At 31.2% G+C, this 17,122-nt stretch overlaps 1 protein-coding gene and 1 long non-coding RNA gene across 2 annotated transcripts; both read right to left on the reverse strand.

Moving 5' to 3' along the window:
* Positions 1 to 323: 323 nt before the first annotated feature.
* Positions 324 to 2,526, reverse strand: LOC125419207 (methanol O-anthraniloyltransferase-like). The gene is made up of 2 exons (XM_048464689.2): positions 2,001 to 2,526; positions 324 to 1,425 (listed from the first exon to the last, which is right to left on the reverse strand). The coding sequence occupies exons 1-2, from the start codon at positions 2,448 to 2,450 to the stop codon at positions 520 to 522; spliced, it is 1,356 nt and encodes a 451-aa protein (XP_048320646.2). The 5' UTR covers positions 2,451 to 2,526; the 3' UTR covers positions 324 to 519.
* A 6,666-nt stretch (positions 2,527 to 9,192) lies between these two features.
* LOC125418830 (uncharacterized) lies at positions 9,193 to 10,704 on the reverse strand. Its single transcript, XR_007237850.2, has 2 exons — positions 10,208 to 10,704; positions 9,193 to 9,889 (listed from the first exon to the last, which is right to left on the reverse strand). It is a non-coding gene; the product is annotated as an uncharacterized LOC125418830 (long non-coding RNA).
* Between the last annotated feature and the right edge of the window lie 6,418 nt (positions 10,705 to 17,122).

Consider the following 17,122-nt stretch of genomic DNA (forward strand, 5'->3'; position numbering starts at 1 on the left):
AGGATTTTGTGAGTCCCTTAAATATAAATGTTTTGTTCGTTTGTTTTTTTGGGGTACAAAACTAAATACTAAAAACTTTTTTAAGTTCTCCTATAAGTGGCAAATTAAACAAACATTTCTATCTTTATTTATGACCATTCATTCAAATAAATAAATAAAATGAAGTGGAATTTTAATTCGCTGGATTAATTAATTGTCAAAGTTCCTCCCATTCGGTTTCTGTTTATTTAATTCCAAAATTAAATAATTAATCTCTACCAAAATTTTACCTCCATGTTTACATGTTTATTTTGATCGTGGACTAATTAACGATCCACATGTGGTTGAGGAAGCACCATATTATCTTACATAAAAAAGCCACAGAACACACATGATACTATTACATTTAGAATTTAAATGGGAGCTTTTTTTTTTCTTTTTTTTTTATCCCAACCATATAACAAAATATAAAATATATTAATGTTTGTCCTATTTTAATTAGAGTGATAAGGACATTTGAAAATTTTCGTTAACATATAATTAGAGGCTTGATATAATTCCACCATAAATTGTTGTGTCAAGCATTTTCTTCAATTCCCGTTCAAACCTCTCCATGACTAGTGGTGGCAACCATATGGGCACAACTATGCCTTCCTCACCTCCTCTGTTCTTAGACCTTGCAAAGAAGCTTATAGATGGTACAGGACTGGTAATGCCAGCGGATACCGGTTTTCCCCACCCGAAATCTACCTTCCCGAAAGGTACACGAGTCGTATCGGCCACAATGAAGCTCCCAACTTGTGTATTAAAACATGGTCGTCCTTTGATCACCATAAGATCTGCCACTGACTTTATATACTCTAATGTCATTTGGGTTTTTATTTTTTTCACCAATTCTAGTGCATAACCTAATGGCCTATCACATACCAAACCAACCTTTGATAGTACCATTGGGAATGCAAATGCATTTCCATAGTAACCATTAGGCACTTGGATATCTTTCCTACCTCTTGCATTAACCATGTAAGAAACCCCAACCTTATCCAAAGGATCGAAGCCGAGCGAAATCGTCCTGCATTTCCATAGGAAAGCAGTGAGAATTTCAAAGGTAGTGCAAGTATTTTGAAGGTTTGAAGGTAGACTGTTCCTGATTGATAAAAGTTGCCTGTGGCTAAAAAAGAAAGCTTTATGAATCATTGCTTTGGAGTGGTGTTTGGCTTCCATGGAAAAAATATTCTGTGAATACTCGTTGTGTGTGAATGAAATACGAGGTGGTTTGCGTGCATTGAAGATATCTCTGTTCCATGTAGGCATCTGAGATGGTTGAGTAGCACCGTTAGCCACTTCACCAATTGTGATAAGAAATTGGACCAGTCCGAGAGAGTCACTTATGGTGTGGTTCATACGTATAGCAAAACTGAATCCTCCACATTTAAAACGAGTCACCTGCTTGATCAGACAAATATCATTTATATATATATATATATATATATATATATATATATATATATATATATATATATATATATATTAAAACAAAATTAAATTAGAATAAATATATATTGAGTCACAATGTTTAGGGATATCAGGTATCTAGAAAAGTATTATTAATGTGGCTTTGCGTGAAAAATAAATCACTTGGGAAGAAGAAAAGAAAATTAGTTCATCAATATTGAAAGTCATATTATCAAGAGATTAGAAAGGTGATGACCTGGCAATGTTTTTTGAGACAATGATTCCAAATTTCCATATTCCAAAATTTGAAAATAAAAAACCACCATCAAACAAAATCAAGCAGACACACAATACAAGGTAAATACAATAACCACAGGTGACTGTAGCAAACCGTGCTTTATATACATGTATAGATACATAAAATTTCTAATAATTGCTCATACTAGGTGTTTGGCGTCCAATTACGTACGGTCATGTTATCTCCAGATCATTATATGTAATAAGGCAAAAATTGAAAGTAATAAGTCAAAAATTTGCTCTGTTTAATTTGCAAGTTAAATTATCACCTGAATCAACAACAATGGAGAAGCCAGGATACCATTGGAGTGAGGCACATTCCATAGAAGCTCTTCAATATAAGGACATGGCAATAAATATACTGAATCACCAATCTCTTCCAATGTAATATCTGCATCAGCTTCCATGAAAAGGACTCCCTGACCTTGGCAATCCACCATAAGCTTCCTGTTATCCCCTTCCCTAACCCTGCCTGCAAATGGATAGTAATACACCAGTGCCTTAGATAATGCTTCTCTCACCACCTTCACAGGGTCTTTTCCTAATTCACTTCCATTAATATTATTCTTATAGAACAATATGAATGACATATGAAAACGCAGGCCTTCTTGGTCATCTATTTCCGACAGAAGCTCCAATCCACACGGAGTTGGCTTCGCCGGTCGAATCAGTTCTGGCTCGCAACGCCTTACTGAGAAAAACAGTGATGAATTTTCCATACTTTTACGGTGTAATTAAACTCCAAGTTGTATAGTTTTTCCTATAGAGTATATATATATATATATATATGTGGGTGGGTGTGTGTGTGTGTGTGTGTGTTATTGTGCGCCACATATATATATATATATATATATATATTTTTTTTTTTTTCTTTGAACGAGTCTTTTGATTGTGTTTCTTCTGAACATGAAAATGAAAGTAGAGGGGTCAATTCCATCCGTACCTCATACTCAGCCTTTTAAAAATTCTTTTCTCGTGACTCATGTTTCCGAAAACAATTTCCCTCAATTTTTTATTTTTTTTAATAATTTAATTAGTACAAGCTTGCCGGCCTACGATGATCATTTGACTAAATCGTTATGTAGCCGAATTTTATTTCACACGCTTTTTTATTATTCAATTTCTAGCAATTTTTTTACGTAGAGAAATGGTACTCTTCAATTATAAGGCAAATCAAGGGTGTATTGATTTGAGGCATCCATTATCTATTTTCAACTCCCAGTGTACTTGTGGTATGGCTGTATTGATTTGAGGTTATATAACTTATAATTATGAAATTCGTTTATAAAATTTATTTTCAAAAAATAATATGAGAATATTTTACTAGTTTGTATTGGATTTTAGATCTTATCTATATTTAATTTATATTAATTTTTCAAACCAAATTATATTTAGGAAAATTTGCACCATTCTACTTTGAATTTTATTGAAATTGATATTTTGCATTTTAAATTTTTTTTTTAACAATTTACCCTTCAAACTCACAACATCTTTGCATTAAAATGAGAATGGAAAGAATAATTTTTATATAGTTTATGATTCGAATTACAAAAATTTTCAAATAAAATAATGAGAAATAAAAAATAATTAGAAAGAAGATTATTATTTTTTTAATACGTTAATAAAAAACTTTAAAAAATTGCAAATGTAATTTTTTTAAAAATAAAAATAAAAATCTTCACATATAATAGATATTCTAAAAAAATAAAAAAAATACTAAAAATATATCATAGATTATTATAAAAATGCAAATGTAATTTTTCAAAAAATAAAAATAATAATTTATGTATATTTGAGTGATTAAAAAAAAACATAAAAATATATTAAAAAAATTTGATCAACTACTTCTAAAATATAAAAGAAAACTTTGAAATATTATTTTATATATATATATATATATATATATATATTTATAATATTATATAAAATTTTATATATTACATAAAATTTCTAAAGTATGAGTATAAAAAAACATATATATAATAAATAAAAAAACATATTTTATAAGAATAAATTTTCAAAGTATTTTTTGTGTTTTAGAAATACTTAATCACTTTTTTTTTAATGTCTAAAATATGGACAAAGTATTATTTTTATTTTTTGAAAAATTACATTTGCATTTTTATAATAATCTATGTAATTTTTTATACATATTCAAAAAAATTTTATTGGTTTCAATTTTAGTGTTTTTTTTAGAATATTTATTATGTGTAAAATACTTTTATTTTTATTTTTGAAAAATTATATTTGCAATTTTTTTAAAGTTTTTTACTAATTTATTAAAAAATAATAATCCTCTTTTTCATTTTTTTTATTTCTCATTATTTTTTATTTGAAATTTTTTTCAACTTGCACCCTAATCTATATACAAATTGCATTTTACATTCTCTTTTCCATTATATATTTGACAGAAAAACTAATGGTGCAAAGATATTGTAAATTTAGAATGCAAATTGCCGTAAACGACTTTTAGAATACAAAATGCAAACCCAATAAAATTTGAAGTGCAGTGTCAATTTTCCTCATATCTATTCATATATATTATTTGTTACATCATTTGATAAAACAATTTGAAACATATAGCATTATAAACAATTGGATTAATTCGGATAGCATATGGCTAAAAAGGTAGTGTTTGTTTTGCGTTGTTTTCTTATAAAATTAGTAACAAACAAAATTATAAGGCAAGTTTTCTTATAAAAGGTGGTGTTTTTTTTTTTTTTTTTTTTTAATTATTCAATTTATGGAAATTTTTTACGTAGAGGAATGGTACTCTTCAATTAAAAGGCAAATCAAGGGTGTATTGATTTGAGGCATCCATTATCTATTTTCAACTCCTAGTGTACTTGTGGTATGGCTGTATTGATTTGAGGTTATATAATTTATAATTATGAAATTCGTTTATCAAATTTATGTATTAAAAAAATAATATGAGAATATTTTAGTAGTTTGTATTGGATTTTAAAACTTATTAATTTTTCAAACCAAATTATATTTAGGAAAATTTGTACCATTATACTTTGAATTTTATTCAAATTGATGTTTTGCATTTAATTTTTTTTTTTTTGGGTAACAGTTTACACTTTAAACTCACAACATCTTTGCTATTTCACATACAGCTTTTAATGTTTATTAAATCAAAAATTTTAATTAATTGTAGATCATATGTTTCATACATGAGGTTTCTAATATTAATTAGTTCTAAATCGTTATGTTTTGATTTTGATTGTAAGTTTAAGTAATGAAGCAATTTACATAATCATGAAGTCATGGATAAAAAAAGAGTGCCTTGATTAAAATAATTGTTAAAATAATTAATTAATATTTAATGGCTAATTTTTCCCTCTTTGATTCAATAATTTCAGTTGCATCGAAAACCTTTCTAGATTTGTAGTCTGATATTGCCAATGGTCAATGAGAAAAAAATAACAAAGCCAATTGTCATGCTTCAATATCATTTATTTGGCAAAAACCACTATTTTCAAGATAGAATGCAAAATGAAAATGCAAATAAAGTAGGCAAAAATTTCAAACTAAAAATTAAAAATAAGAAAACCTTCCAGTAAAATATAAAATTAAAAGGGTCTATGTGGAAAAGTTTTGAAATATAAAAGAAGTTTGTGAAATTATCCCTATATAAAATAATTTCCCAAATACTAGCTATATTTGTGAGATTTGAGGCGTCTGGTAGGCGTGTAATAATTCATCCTCTTAGAGGATTGATTTAAAATTAGAATGATGTTAGAGATATTATTTAATCTATCTATCAAGATATCTATCAAATATATACATGTTATTACTTTATGAATTAATATATTAATATAATTTAGATATAAACAAATAAATTCTTAAAAGAGATGAGTATAATTTAATACAAACTAATTATATTGCTTAATATGTGTCTTTGTGGTGGATACCCCTTGCAACAATGTCCCATTCCTTGAAATCCTGAATTTGAATAAATTTTAAAGATAAAAAAAAAAATATATATATATATATATATATATATATATATCTCGTTTAAGATAATAATATATATATATATATATATATATAAAAGCAGATAAAGAAGAGATTTAAGTGGCTAAGCTTACATGAGATATCCAAACAAGTAATGTGGCCTTTGGTTAGGTGTTGTATTTTTTATGGAATTTTGGTCACTTGGTGTTGTGATTATGAAATGTTGTCGAACTATATATAATGGGCTGCATGTGATGAAATGAAGAATATATTTGATATTATTTTGTACTCTTATATCAAATAAATTGTGCTCCCACATATATATGTAGATATATATATACGGAAATTCTATAATGAGGATGGTCTGTATGAGAACTCCAGTATTAGTGGTGGATTTTCATAGTATTAATAACGATTTTTTAAAAAATCGTCACTAATACTATGAAAAACCGTTACCAATATTGTGATCCGCATAAAGACCATCCACACCATAAACGGACTGTGTATATATATATATATATATATTTTATTTTTTTCTTTGAACGAGTCTTTTGACTGTGTTTCTTCTGAACATGAAAATGAAAGTACCGAGGTCAATTCCATCCGTACCTCATACTCAGCCTTTTAAAAATTCTTTTCTCGTGACTCATGTTTCCGAAAACAATTTCCCTCAATTTTTTTTTAATAATTTAATTAGTACAAGCTTGTCGGCCGACGATGATCATTGGACTAAATCGTTATGTAGCCGAATTTTATTTCACACGCTTTTTTATTATTCAATTTCTAGCAATTTTTTTACGTAGAGAAATGGTACTCTTCAATTATAAGGCAAATCAAGGGTGTATTGATTTGAGGCATCCATTATCTATTTTCAACTCCCAGTGTACTTGTGGTATGGCTGTATTGATTTGAGGTTATATAATTTATGATTATGAAATTCGTTTATAAAATTTATTTATTAAAAAAATAATATGAGAATATTTTACTAGTTTGTATTGGATTTTAGATCTTATCTATATTTAATTTATATTAATTTTTCAAACCAAATTATATTTAGGAAAATTTGTACCATTCTACTTTGAATTTTATTGAAATTGATATTTTGCATTTTAAAATGTTTTTTTTTCTAACAATTTACCCTTCAAACTCACAACATCTTTGCATTAAAATGAGAATGGAAAGAATAATTTTTATATAGTTTATGATTCAAATTACAAAAATTTTCAATTGAAAATAATGAGAAATAAAAAATAATTATAAAGAAGATTATTATTTTTTTAATAAGTTAATAAAAAATTTAAAAAATTACAAATGTAATTTTTAAAAAATAAAAATAAAAATCTTTACATATAATCAATATTATAAAAAAATAAAAATAAATACTAAAAATATATCATAGATTATTATAAAAATGCCAAATGTAATTTTTCAAAAAATAAAAATAATAATTTATGCATATTTGAGTGATTAAAAAAAACATAAAGATATATAAAAAAAAAGTGATCAACTATTTCAAAATATAAAAGAAAAACTTTGAAATATTATTTTATAAATATATTCTTTTATTTATTATATATATATATATATATAAAATAATAATATTATATAAAATTTTATATATTACATAAAATTTCTAAAGTATAAGTATAAAAAACATATATATAATATATAAAACAACATATTTTATAAAAATAATTTTCAAAGTATTTTTCGTATTTTATAAATACTTAATCACTTTTTTAATTGATTTTTTTTAACCTCTAAAATATGCACAAAGTTTTATTTTTATTTTTTGAAAAATTACATTTGCATTTTTATAATAATCTATGCATTTTTTTTTATACATATTCAAAAAATTTTATTGGTTTCAATTTTTAGTATTTTTTTAGAATATTTATTATATGTAAAATATGTTCATTTTTATTTTTGAAAAATTACATTTGCAATTTTTTTCAATTTGCACCCTAACCTATACACAAATTGCACTTTACACTCTCTTTTCCATTGTATGTTTGACAAAAAAAAATCAATTGTGCAAGGATGTTGTAAGTTTAGGATGCAAATTGCCAGAAACAACTTTTAGAATACAAAATGCAAACCTAATAAAATTTGGAGTGCAGTGTCAATTTTCGTTATATCTATTCATATATTATTTGTTACATCATTTGATAAAACAATTTGAAATATATAGAATTATAAAAAATTGGATTAATTCGGATAGCATACGGCTAAAAAGGTGGTGTTTGTTTTGTGTTGTTTTCTTATAAAATTAGTAACAAACAACATTATAAGGCAAGTTAAGCTAGATGCCATGCATACAATGTTAGCAAAGCCAGCTGTCAACAGTAGCACCACTCCATTCATGCAAAACTCTACCCTATAAAACTCATCTAAAGAAAAATAAGAACAAGAACAAGCTCATTGTATGTACATTAATTAATATACATATACATTTCACCAAGTTATATATATATATATATATAGAAATATGGAGACTCAAAAAGTTACTACTTTCTTGTTGCTTGTGACCATGGTGTTTATGGCTAACTTTGTTCCATTCATCGTGGGCCACTGTCAATATCATGCATCTTTCTCTTCATTGTCGAAGAACAAACTCTCCCAAGGTCTATGATAGAAGGTGGATTCCGTAGGAATGATGGATGTCGTAGATCTTTATGCAACACCATGAAGGACCCTTGTTGTAGCAGCTGTTACGGCTTTGGTTTAGGTTTAGGCTTGGTTGGGCGGTATGAGGGCGGTTGTTGGTAAAAGTCTACGTGTAAATCCAGCCACTCATACCAAACCAATAGCGATTGATAGGTATTCGTATTGTTTTGTGTTGTGTGTTTTTTTGTTTCATGTTTCTAGCAATGTTATTATGGGAACAGAGCTAGTTGGTTTAATTATGGATTTCATCTTCTTACTTCCTAAATTTGCTATGTCTTTTTTTTTTTATTTTAAGTCAGAAAGGATTAGTGGTTTTATAAATTACATGATGAGATTAAAATGCAAGAATTTAACGCTTTGGTAAACACAAATTAAATGAAAAATACCAAAAAAAAAAAAAAGTGACATTTGACATTAAAAATGTAGTATGCGTAATAATTTTTATAATGTGAATGCAACTCAAGAGGTCCTGGTCATATTTATGTGTATGTGAGCTTCTATATTCATTGGGTATTGGGTTTGTGGGTGCAATAATCAGTTCTGGTTCACACCACCATTTCACCTCAAATGGTGATGCTTCCTTGGGATCATGGGAGTGTATTCAGAAGGAGGAAACCGGGGATTTTGTGAACCTAATTAATACGAGATAATCTGACACTCATCAAAATTTCTAATTTGATATGTATAATAGACCACATGAATGAGGTTTTAATAATAATAATTAATTCTTTATTAGAGTTCGAAATGTAAGATTAATTAATTCATGTTTAATTAATCGATTTTATTAGTTGAAGCGATAATTTCCTTCATATTCTGAACAAGCTAGATGTTGAGTAGAAGTGCAGATATTAAAGATAAGTAGGGAAATTTAATCATATAATTACAGCATTTTTTTTTCCAATTAACCACATAACAAGTATATAATGAATTAATATTGTCCTATTTTAAATAGTGTCACAAAGACAATTTGACAAACTTTGTTTATACATAATTAGAACATTGATTTAATTCCACTAGAAATTATTGTGTCAATAATTTTCTTCAATTCCTGTTCAAACCTCTCCATGACAAGGGGTGGCATCCATATGTGTACAACTATGCCTTCCTCTCCTCCTGTGTTTTCAGACCTTGAGAAGAAACTTATATATAGATGGTACAACGCCGGCAATGCCAAAGGACACCGGTTTTCCCCCACCCGAAATCGATCTTCACGAACGGTACATGAGTCGTATCAACCACAATGAAGCTCTCAACTTGTGTATTATAACAAGGTCGTCCTTTAATCACAATAAGATCTGCCCCTGACATTATATAGTCTAAAGTCATCTGATTTTTTATTTTTTTTTCACCAATTCTAGTGCATACCCAAAGGGCCTATCACATACCAAAACTAACCTCTGATAGCAACATTGGCAATGCAAATGCATTTCCATAGTAACCATTAGGCACTTGCATATCTTTCCTACCTCTTGCATTAACCACGTAGGAAATACCAACAATATCCGAAGGATCGAGGCAGAGCGAAATTGTCCTGCATTTCCATAGAAAAGCAGTGAGGATTTTAAAGGTGGAGCAAGAATTTTGAAGGTTTGGAGGAAGGGTGTGCCTGATTGATAAAAGTTGTTTATGGCTAAATAAGAAAGATTTGTGAATCATGGGTTTTGAGTGGTGCTGTTCGGACATTGATGAAACTCAAAGCAGTGAATTATACTCATTGTGTGTGAATAATCATATTGTCTTAATAAGGGGTTGGCTATATATATATATATACATATATATACAGCAGGTGATTTAAAGTAACAAGTAAAAAAATTGCTTTGTTTAATTTACAAGTTAGAAAAATGATCACCTGAATCAACAACAATGGAGAAGCCAGGATTCCACTGGAGTGAAGCACATCCCATAGAAGTTCTTCAATATAAGGACATGATAGTAAATATACTGAGTCACCAATCTCTTCCGATGTAATATCTGTATCAGCTTCCATGAAAAGCGCACTCCTTGACCATGGCAATCCACCACGAGCTTCCTATTATCCCCTTTCCTAACCCTGCCTGCAAACGGATAGTAATACACTAGTGCCTTAGATAAACGCTTCTCTTACCACCTTCTTAGGGTCTTTTCCAAAGTCACGTGGGGATGGCAATCGGTTTAGGTCTGGTTTTTCAATTTTATACCCTAGTCGTGCTAACTTCAAGAAAATCCGTCAAATAACCAGATATGTTTATAAAAAAAATACAATAGATATTAAAAAAAAAAAATGTTTTACGCACATTCAAACCAGATTGGATCGGATTCGATAAAACCCAATTAGCAAAAAAATGGATCGGGTATAATTGAGATTGGTTTTTATCGGGTCAGATTGGATTTTTCAAGGTTCGGACAAATCCAATCTGATTGTTATTCCTAAAGTCACTTCCACTATTATTCCCATAGAACAATATCAATGACATATGAAAACGCATGCCTTCTTGATCATCTATGTCCCAAAGCGTTACTGAGAAAATCAATGATGAATTTTCCATATTTCTGCTATGTAATTAAACTCCAACTCATATAGTTTTTCCTATGTATATATCTGTTTTTTTTTTTTTTTTTGGGTGAAATTATGTATATATCTGTTTTTTTTTTTTGGTGAAATTATGTATATATCTGTGTTGGAATATTAATGGACTCTCCATATGTATAAATAGAGTTTTGATCTACAACAAAATATATAATTTAAAATTAAAAGAGAGATCCAAAAATTGGTGAAGAGAGATCTAGTATGTCAGGACCTGTCCAAAATTCCTCACCGGAACCCTAGACAAGCCCTGATCCCAGGGAAACCCTACCGGACCCTCCAACGAAAAATCCCGCAGAACCTCCCCTAAGGGTCGGATTTACCACAAATTTCCCGCACTAAAAACACACTTCTATATTCGTCCCCTTATTCCTCCAACAATACTACAAATTGATTCCACAATTTTTACAGCACTTCATAGGAATAACAGTAATCCAGTGCATAAATAATACATAAGTATCCAGAACAATATACAGAGCTCCATGAAGTACTATTTAAGCATAGAATACAACAAAGATGAAAGAAATGTTACAATTGAAATAAACGAGTACAAAGGTACTTCTCGAACTACGATAGCGGCGGAGATTTGGTTCACTCCGAAAGAACGTCTACCACCCCTTGCACCTAAGGGAACAGAATTTAAAAACGTGAGATGCTAATCATCTCAGTGAGTGACCCTATCTACTGAATACTTTTAATATTAATTATATAACAAATAAGGAAATTTAATTTAATACCGACAATTAAATAGATAAATAAATAATAACAGTTGAAAGTAATAATTTCTCTCAAAATTTTCACTATTCACTCCGTTGGAAATGTTCCCTTTTTAAAACATTTTCACAAAACCCGATATTCGTATTTCCCGAAAACCAAGGGATCAAACAACTTAATAAACAATAAGTAAATAAATACCCCAAGTATAGTTAAAATGTAAATAAATATAATAAATAATTTTGAACACTTTGGGGTTTGAAATTTCTATCCGAAAATTTATACTTGACGCACCACACCATATACTAGTGATGCCCTCCGATACCCAGCGTCCCGAGCACCGATTGGCGGGGGGTTAAAGAGAGAAACTTGCAAACGATACTTTGGCGTCCCGACAGTACCGCTGCTGAAACCGTCATTTTGGCCAAGGAAGGGGGCGGCTGTGGCCAATATCAAACTTGCCTGCCCACGGTCCAATGGCAACTCAGGGGAGACATAATAACTTGCGCGCTAACCACATATACACCGGAATACCAATACTGTATGGGTGCGTCTAAAATAATTACTAAATTAATTATAACCGTGCCGATTTTCCAAAATCACCGTGGAAAATATACCAATTTTCAAATTTACCATCCCACATATTTTTCTTTAACATACCCGGTACGAAAACATCGATAACAATATACAAATAATTTTTTCTCATAACCGAGGTTCAACAAATAATATACCACGGGCATAATTATAGAATTTAAACCACCAATTAAACAAATAATTTCCTTAAAATATTTAAACCAATTATGCTCAAAAATAATATTAAAACCACATACGATTTATTACTGAAAATACCTTGCTCATGCGTAATAAATAAAATTAAATCACAATAAAATAATAATTAAATTGCACCACATGAGCATAATTCCAAATATCAATTAAACACCAATTAAATATAATTAATTGCCCCAAAATATTTTTAAAGGTGAGTCACTCACCTTGAGCGCGTATATCAGCTAAGATCCTCCGCAGGATCAACTCCATTACCCACACGCGCACCTAAAACATCCACAGTACACCAACCAAATATATTAATATTTTAATCAGGTAACTCCCAAATGGGTACCCGGGGAGCGAACACAAACGACAACTAAAAATTACGAGTAATATACCGAATCGAAGCTTGAGTGACAAGGATCACGGATTCGGTTTTACTTCCCGGAGATCGGACCCGAGGTGGCCGGAATCTCACAGGAAAGCTTTCGGGATTCAACTCCTCAATTCTCCCAAACCGTTGCAAATTGGAGGAAAAGCACGCCGGATTTGGATTCAGGAGGTCGGAATTAGTGGACAGGGACCGGTGGTGCAACTGGATACTCGCCGGAACAATGACTTCCAGCGAGCCGCCGCGGTCACCTGCAACCGTCGCCCGCGGCGGCACGTCCGGTGGCCGATGGCTGAAATTTTTGGGGGTTTTGTAGATCGAGGAGAGAGGGTTCCAACGGGACCGGCGGTGAGGCAAACGGAGGCCGAATGGAGAAGAGATCGGGGTTTGAAGGTTTTCGGTGCCTCGTCGGAAAATGCTCCGATCCCGGTGCGTCGGAGGTTCGGTGGCCGTGAAATTTGGTGGGCTGGCCGGAAATGAGGAGGTGGTGAAGGGTGACTGGCGCGTGTGGCCTGAAAATGGCCGGAAACGGGTCAAACGGCAGTGGCTGGCAGTGGAGGAGAAAAATCACCGCCGAGCTTCGCCGGCTCGGTCTGGGCACGTGTAGCAAGGATCGACCGGAAAATTTGACGATTCCAGCGGCCGATTGTTTCTCTCTCTCTCTCTCTCTCTCTCTCTCTCCTCTCTCTCTTTCTCTCTCCTCTCCGTCGTTTTTGCCAAATAAAAGCCACCGTGGGTGACACTGTTCACCCACGTGGACCAATCAGGTGACGACTCGTGGCGTTACTGTGCACTTAAGCCAGATATAATAAAATATTACAGTATCCGACGAACTTCACACGTCCATAACTTTTTAACCAGATGTCCAATTTAAGCGTGCCGCTAGTCTATGAACTCGAATCGACGAGTACTTTACAACCATACAAAAGTCAAAACAAAAATATACAATGATAAAAAGTCAACTCTCGGCACCTTTTGGACAGTTTGCACCTCGACTTGTTTTGCCCATAACTTTCAAACCGTAGCTCTGTTTTCGACGTGCTACTAGTCTACAAACTCGGGGTATCATGCACTTCGCCACGGTACCATGGTCAACTAGAAATTTCAACTGGAACAAAAAGTCAACTTTTGACCCACTCGGTCAACGGTCAACAGTCAATCTCAGTCAACGTGCACGAATTCCGATGTGGTTTGGGTCGGGGTATTACACAGTATCTAATTAATTAATGTGGCTCTTGGTTAGGTAGTTGTGATCATAAAATGTTGTAGCTCATGCATTGTTGAAAATGAAGAAGACTATTTATTACCACAAAAAGAATGCGAAGAAGATATTTGATAATTTAATGCACTTGATGTATTTTAAATAAATTGTACAAATAAAAAAGTTTTGAAAAATGAACGAAGTGAAATTATCCCTATATAAAATAATTTCCAAATACTATATATATATATTTGTGAGATTTGAGGCATATGGTAGGCGTGTAATAATTCCTCCTCTTAGAGGATTGATTTAAAATTAGAATCATGTTAGAGATATTATTTAATTTATCTATCAAGATATCTATCAAATATATACATGTTATTATTTTATGGGTTAACATATTAATATAATTTAGATATAAATAAATAAATTCTTAAAGAAGATAAGTATAACTTAATATAAACCAATTAATTTAGTAATAACACATGTACACTTAATAAATATTTTAGTAATAAATATTTAGTAGACTTGATGGTATCTCTAAAACTATTTTTAAAATCATTCATAGCTTTTAATGTTATATGTATTGAATTTTCCCTCTTGATCAGGTCAACCATTGTCATAAGGTCTCATTGAAACCTCTCCATGACCAAAAAAGGCAAGCACATTAATACCAACTCCGATCCTCCCCATTCTTCATTTACTTCAATTGTGTACAAATTGGATGGTTAGCCATGGCAGGTCCACATATTCAGGGCAAACTCACTCCAATGTCCAAATCTCCAAATTAATTCAAAAAAAAAAAAAAATCTTAAAAATCCAGCATTTTTGTTATCAGTAACTAGAAGTTCCCTCTTACTCCATTAGATCCGTAAATGATCTAACAATAGTTACAATACTACAAACTAACAAAAAGACAAAGAAATATCATTTTTATGGTATATAAAAGCAAAAGATCCCAATCATTAATGAAATTTTTAATCTTTTGTTAAGAAGAAGAAGAATGAAACAGAGAGCAGGTTTAATTTATTCCATAACCAATACACCTTACAACACATTCACCAAAATAAAAATAGACATTAAGAAATTAATTAAAAAAATACACCTTACAACACCCCCCCCCCCAAAAGAAAAGCGCATAATTTTTACATAGAAATCTTCATAAGCTATATCTTTGTGTGTGTGGATCGGGTTTATATGCATTAGAATTGGCCTCATGATGCTCTGTCATTTTCATAATCTCTTGTTTAAATCTATCCATGGCCAAGAGAGGTAAGCAAATTATTTCCAAAATCCCATCCCTCACATTCTTGTTGTACTTCATCAGTGGACAACATGAATAGCAGGTCAATGCAGGTCCACCATATTCAGGGCAACCCCAGCCAATATCCACATCTCCATTTCCAGCATTTCTGTTATCATTGACAACAAAATTCCTTTTTACCACATAAGGACGCCAACCTCGGATCACCAAAAGATCTGCAAATGTTCTTATATACTCTTCTTGATCTACAATATCATCCATTTAGCTTTGGCTTTCTTTACCATTCCCACTGCATATCCCAGTGGGTTTCTGCATAAAACTCCAGCCTTTGAAATTGCAGTTTTGAGCACAAATGCATTGCCATAGTATGCTATAGATAGAGGCAATAATCCGCCGCCGCCACCATGCTTCATACCTCGAAGACTTACAACAATCGAAACTCGAACAACCTCTTCCGGGTCGAGTTGCAATGCAAGTGTTTGACATCTCCATAAACAAGTTGTTAACAACTCGTAGCGAGAGCAAGAGTAGTGGAGGTGCTTGGGAAGATGTTTCTTAATGGCCCTTATGTTGTTAGGACTAAAGAAGAAAGAGCATTGAACTAGGTTGGTTTGGTCCAAGTTTGTTGGTTGATCTACAACTTGTTGGTATTCATGATGTGTGCAAGTTATTCAGGATGACGTTAGCACGACTGTTACCTGACGTCAGCAGCTGGAATATTAAAAATAAAATAAAAAAATTGTTATTTATTTATTTATTTATTCCATTCCAAATTTTTTGAATTAAATTAAATACCTATGTTTAAAAAATTGGATTGTGTTAGCTTTCCCTAAAGAGATTTTGTGCCTAGTTGGTATAGTAGTGTGGAATTTTAAATACTCACATGTCGTGAGGCTTATTTTGTCTGCATTATGTGTACCAATGTAATGTATGTTGGTATAGTAAATGGGATATTTTATATTTACCTATTTCATGAAATTGCCAATATGTTGTTATCTCCCACTTATTAACCAAGAACTATACAAGTAACTAGGCTACCCTGTCGGTGGTTTTAGTTACTTTGTATGACGCCTGAAATGGCAGTGGAAGTTGATTGAATGTCATGAATCGCAGGTTTTGAGTTACCCTGGCGGTGATTCAGTTCAATGCATTTGATTGTGGTTATTTGGTTGATTGTCTCTATTCCGTGAAAGGGTATCTTTAGTGCTACAAAGACCCTAACGATATTGATTTTATGTTGTGTTAAAGGGCTGAAAAATAGTTATTGTTTTATATATATAAAATGTTTTGTTGTGTTTACTATTTCACAGTTAGTAGCACCCCGAATCTATTGCCTATGACTGTCATGATGAAATTGGATGGGACAAACTATCAGAAGTGGAAAAAGACTTTGGTTATGAATTTGACCTTTATGAAATTGGATTTGGCTTTCGAGATAGATTAACCACAGATACCAACTGATGAGAGTAGTGCAGCAGATAGGAAACTTTATGAGGATTGGAGCCATTCTAATAAGTGCTGCATGATGATGATGGAGAATTATATGGATGAATCAATTTATACAAGTATTCCAAAGGTGGAAACTGTAAAGAAACTTTTTGAAAAGACAGGAAAGAAATTTATCAAGTTTGATATGAATGAGAAGCATCATTATTTGGATCTTTTGAATAATACTAAATATGATGGAATTAAAGGAGTAAAGGACCATATTATGTTAATTTTTTCCTATTATAATAAGTTGAGGGGTCTTAAGATGGACATTGGAGAGGAGTTCTTGACCTATTCAATACTAAAGAGTCTTCCATCTCAGTTTGATAATATAAGGTCTAGTTTGAATACCAAAAAGGAAGGTTGTAGCTTGGA

Source organism: Ziziphus jujuba, chromosome 6 (assembly GCF_031755915.1).
Source record: "Ziziphus jujuba cultivar Dongzao chromosome 6, ASM3175591v1".
Classification (NCBI taxonomy): Eukaryota; Viridiplantae; Streptophyta; class Magnoliopsida; order Rosales; family Rhamnaceae; genus Ziziphus; species Ziziphus jujuba.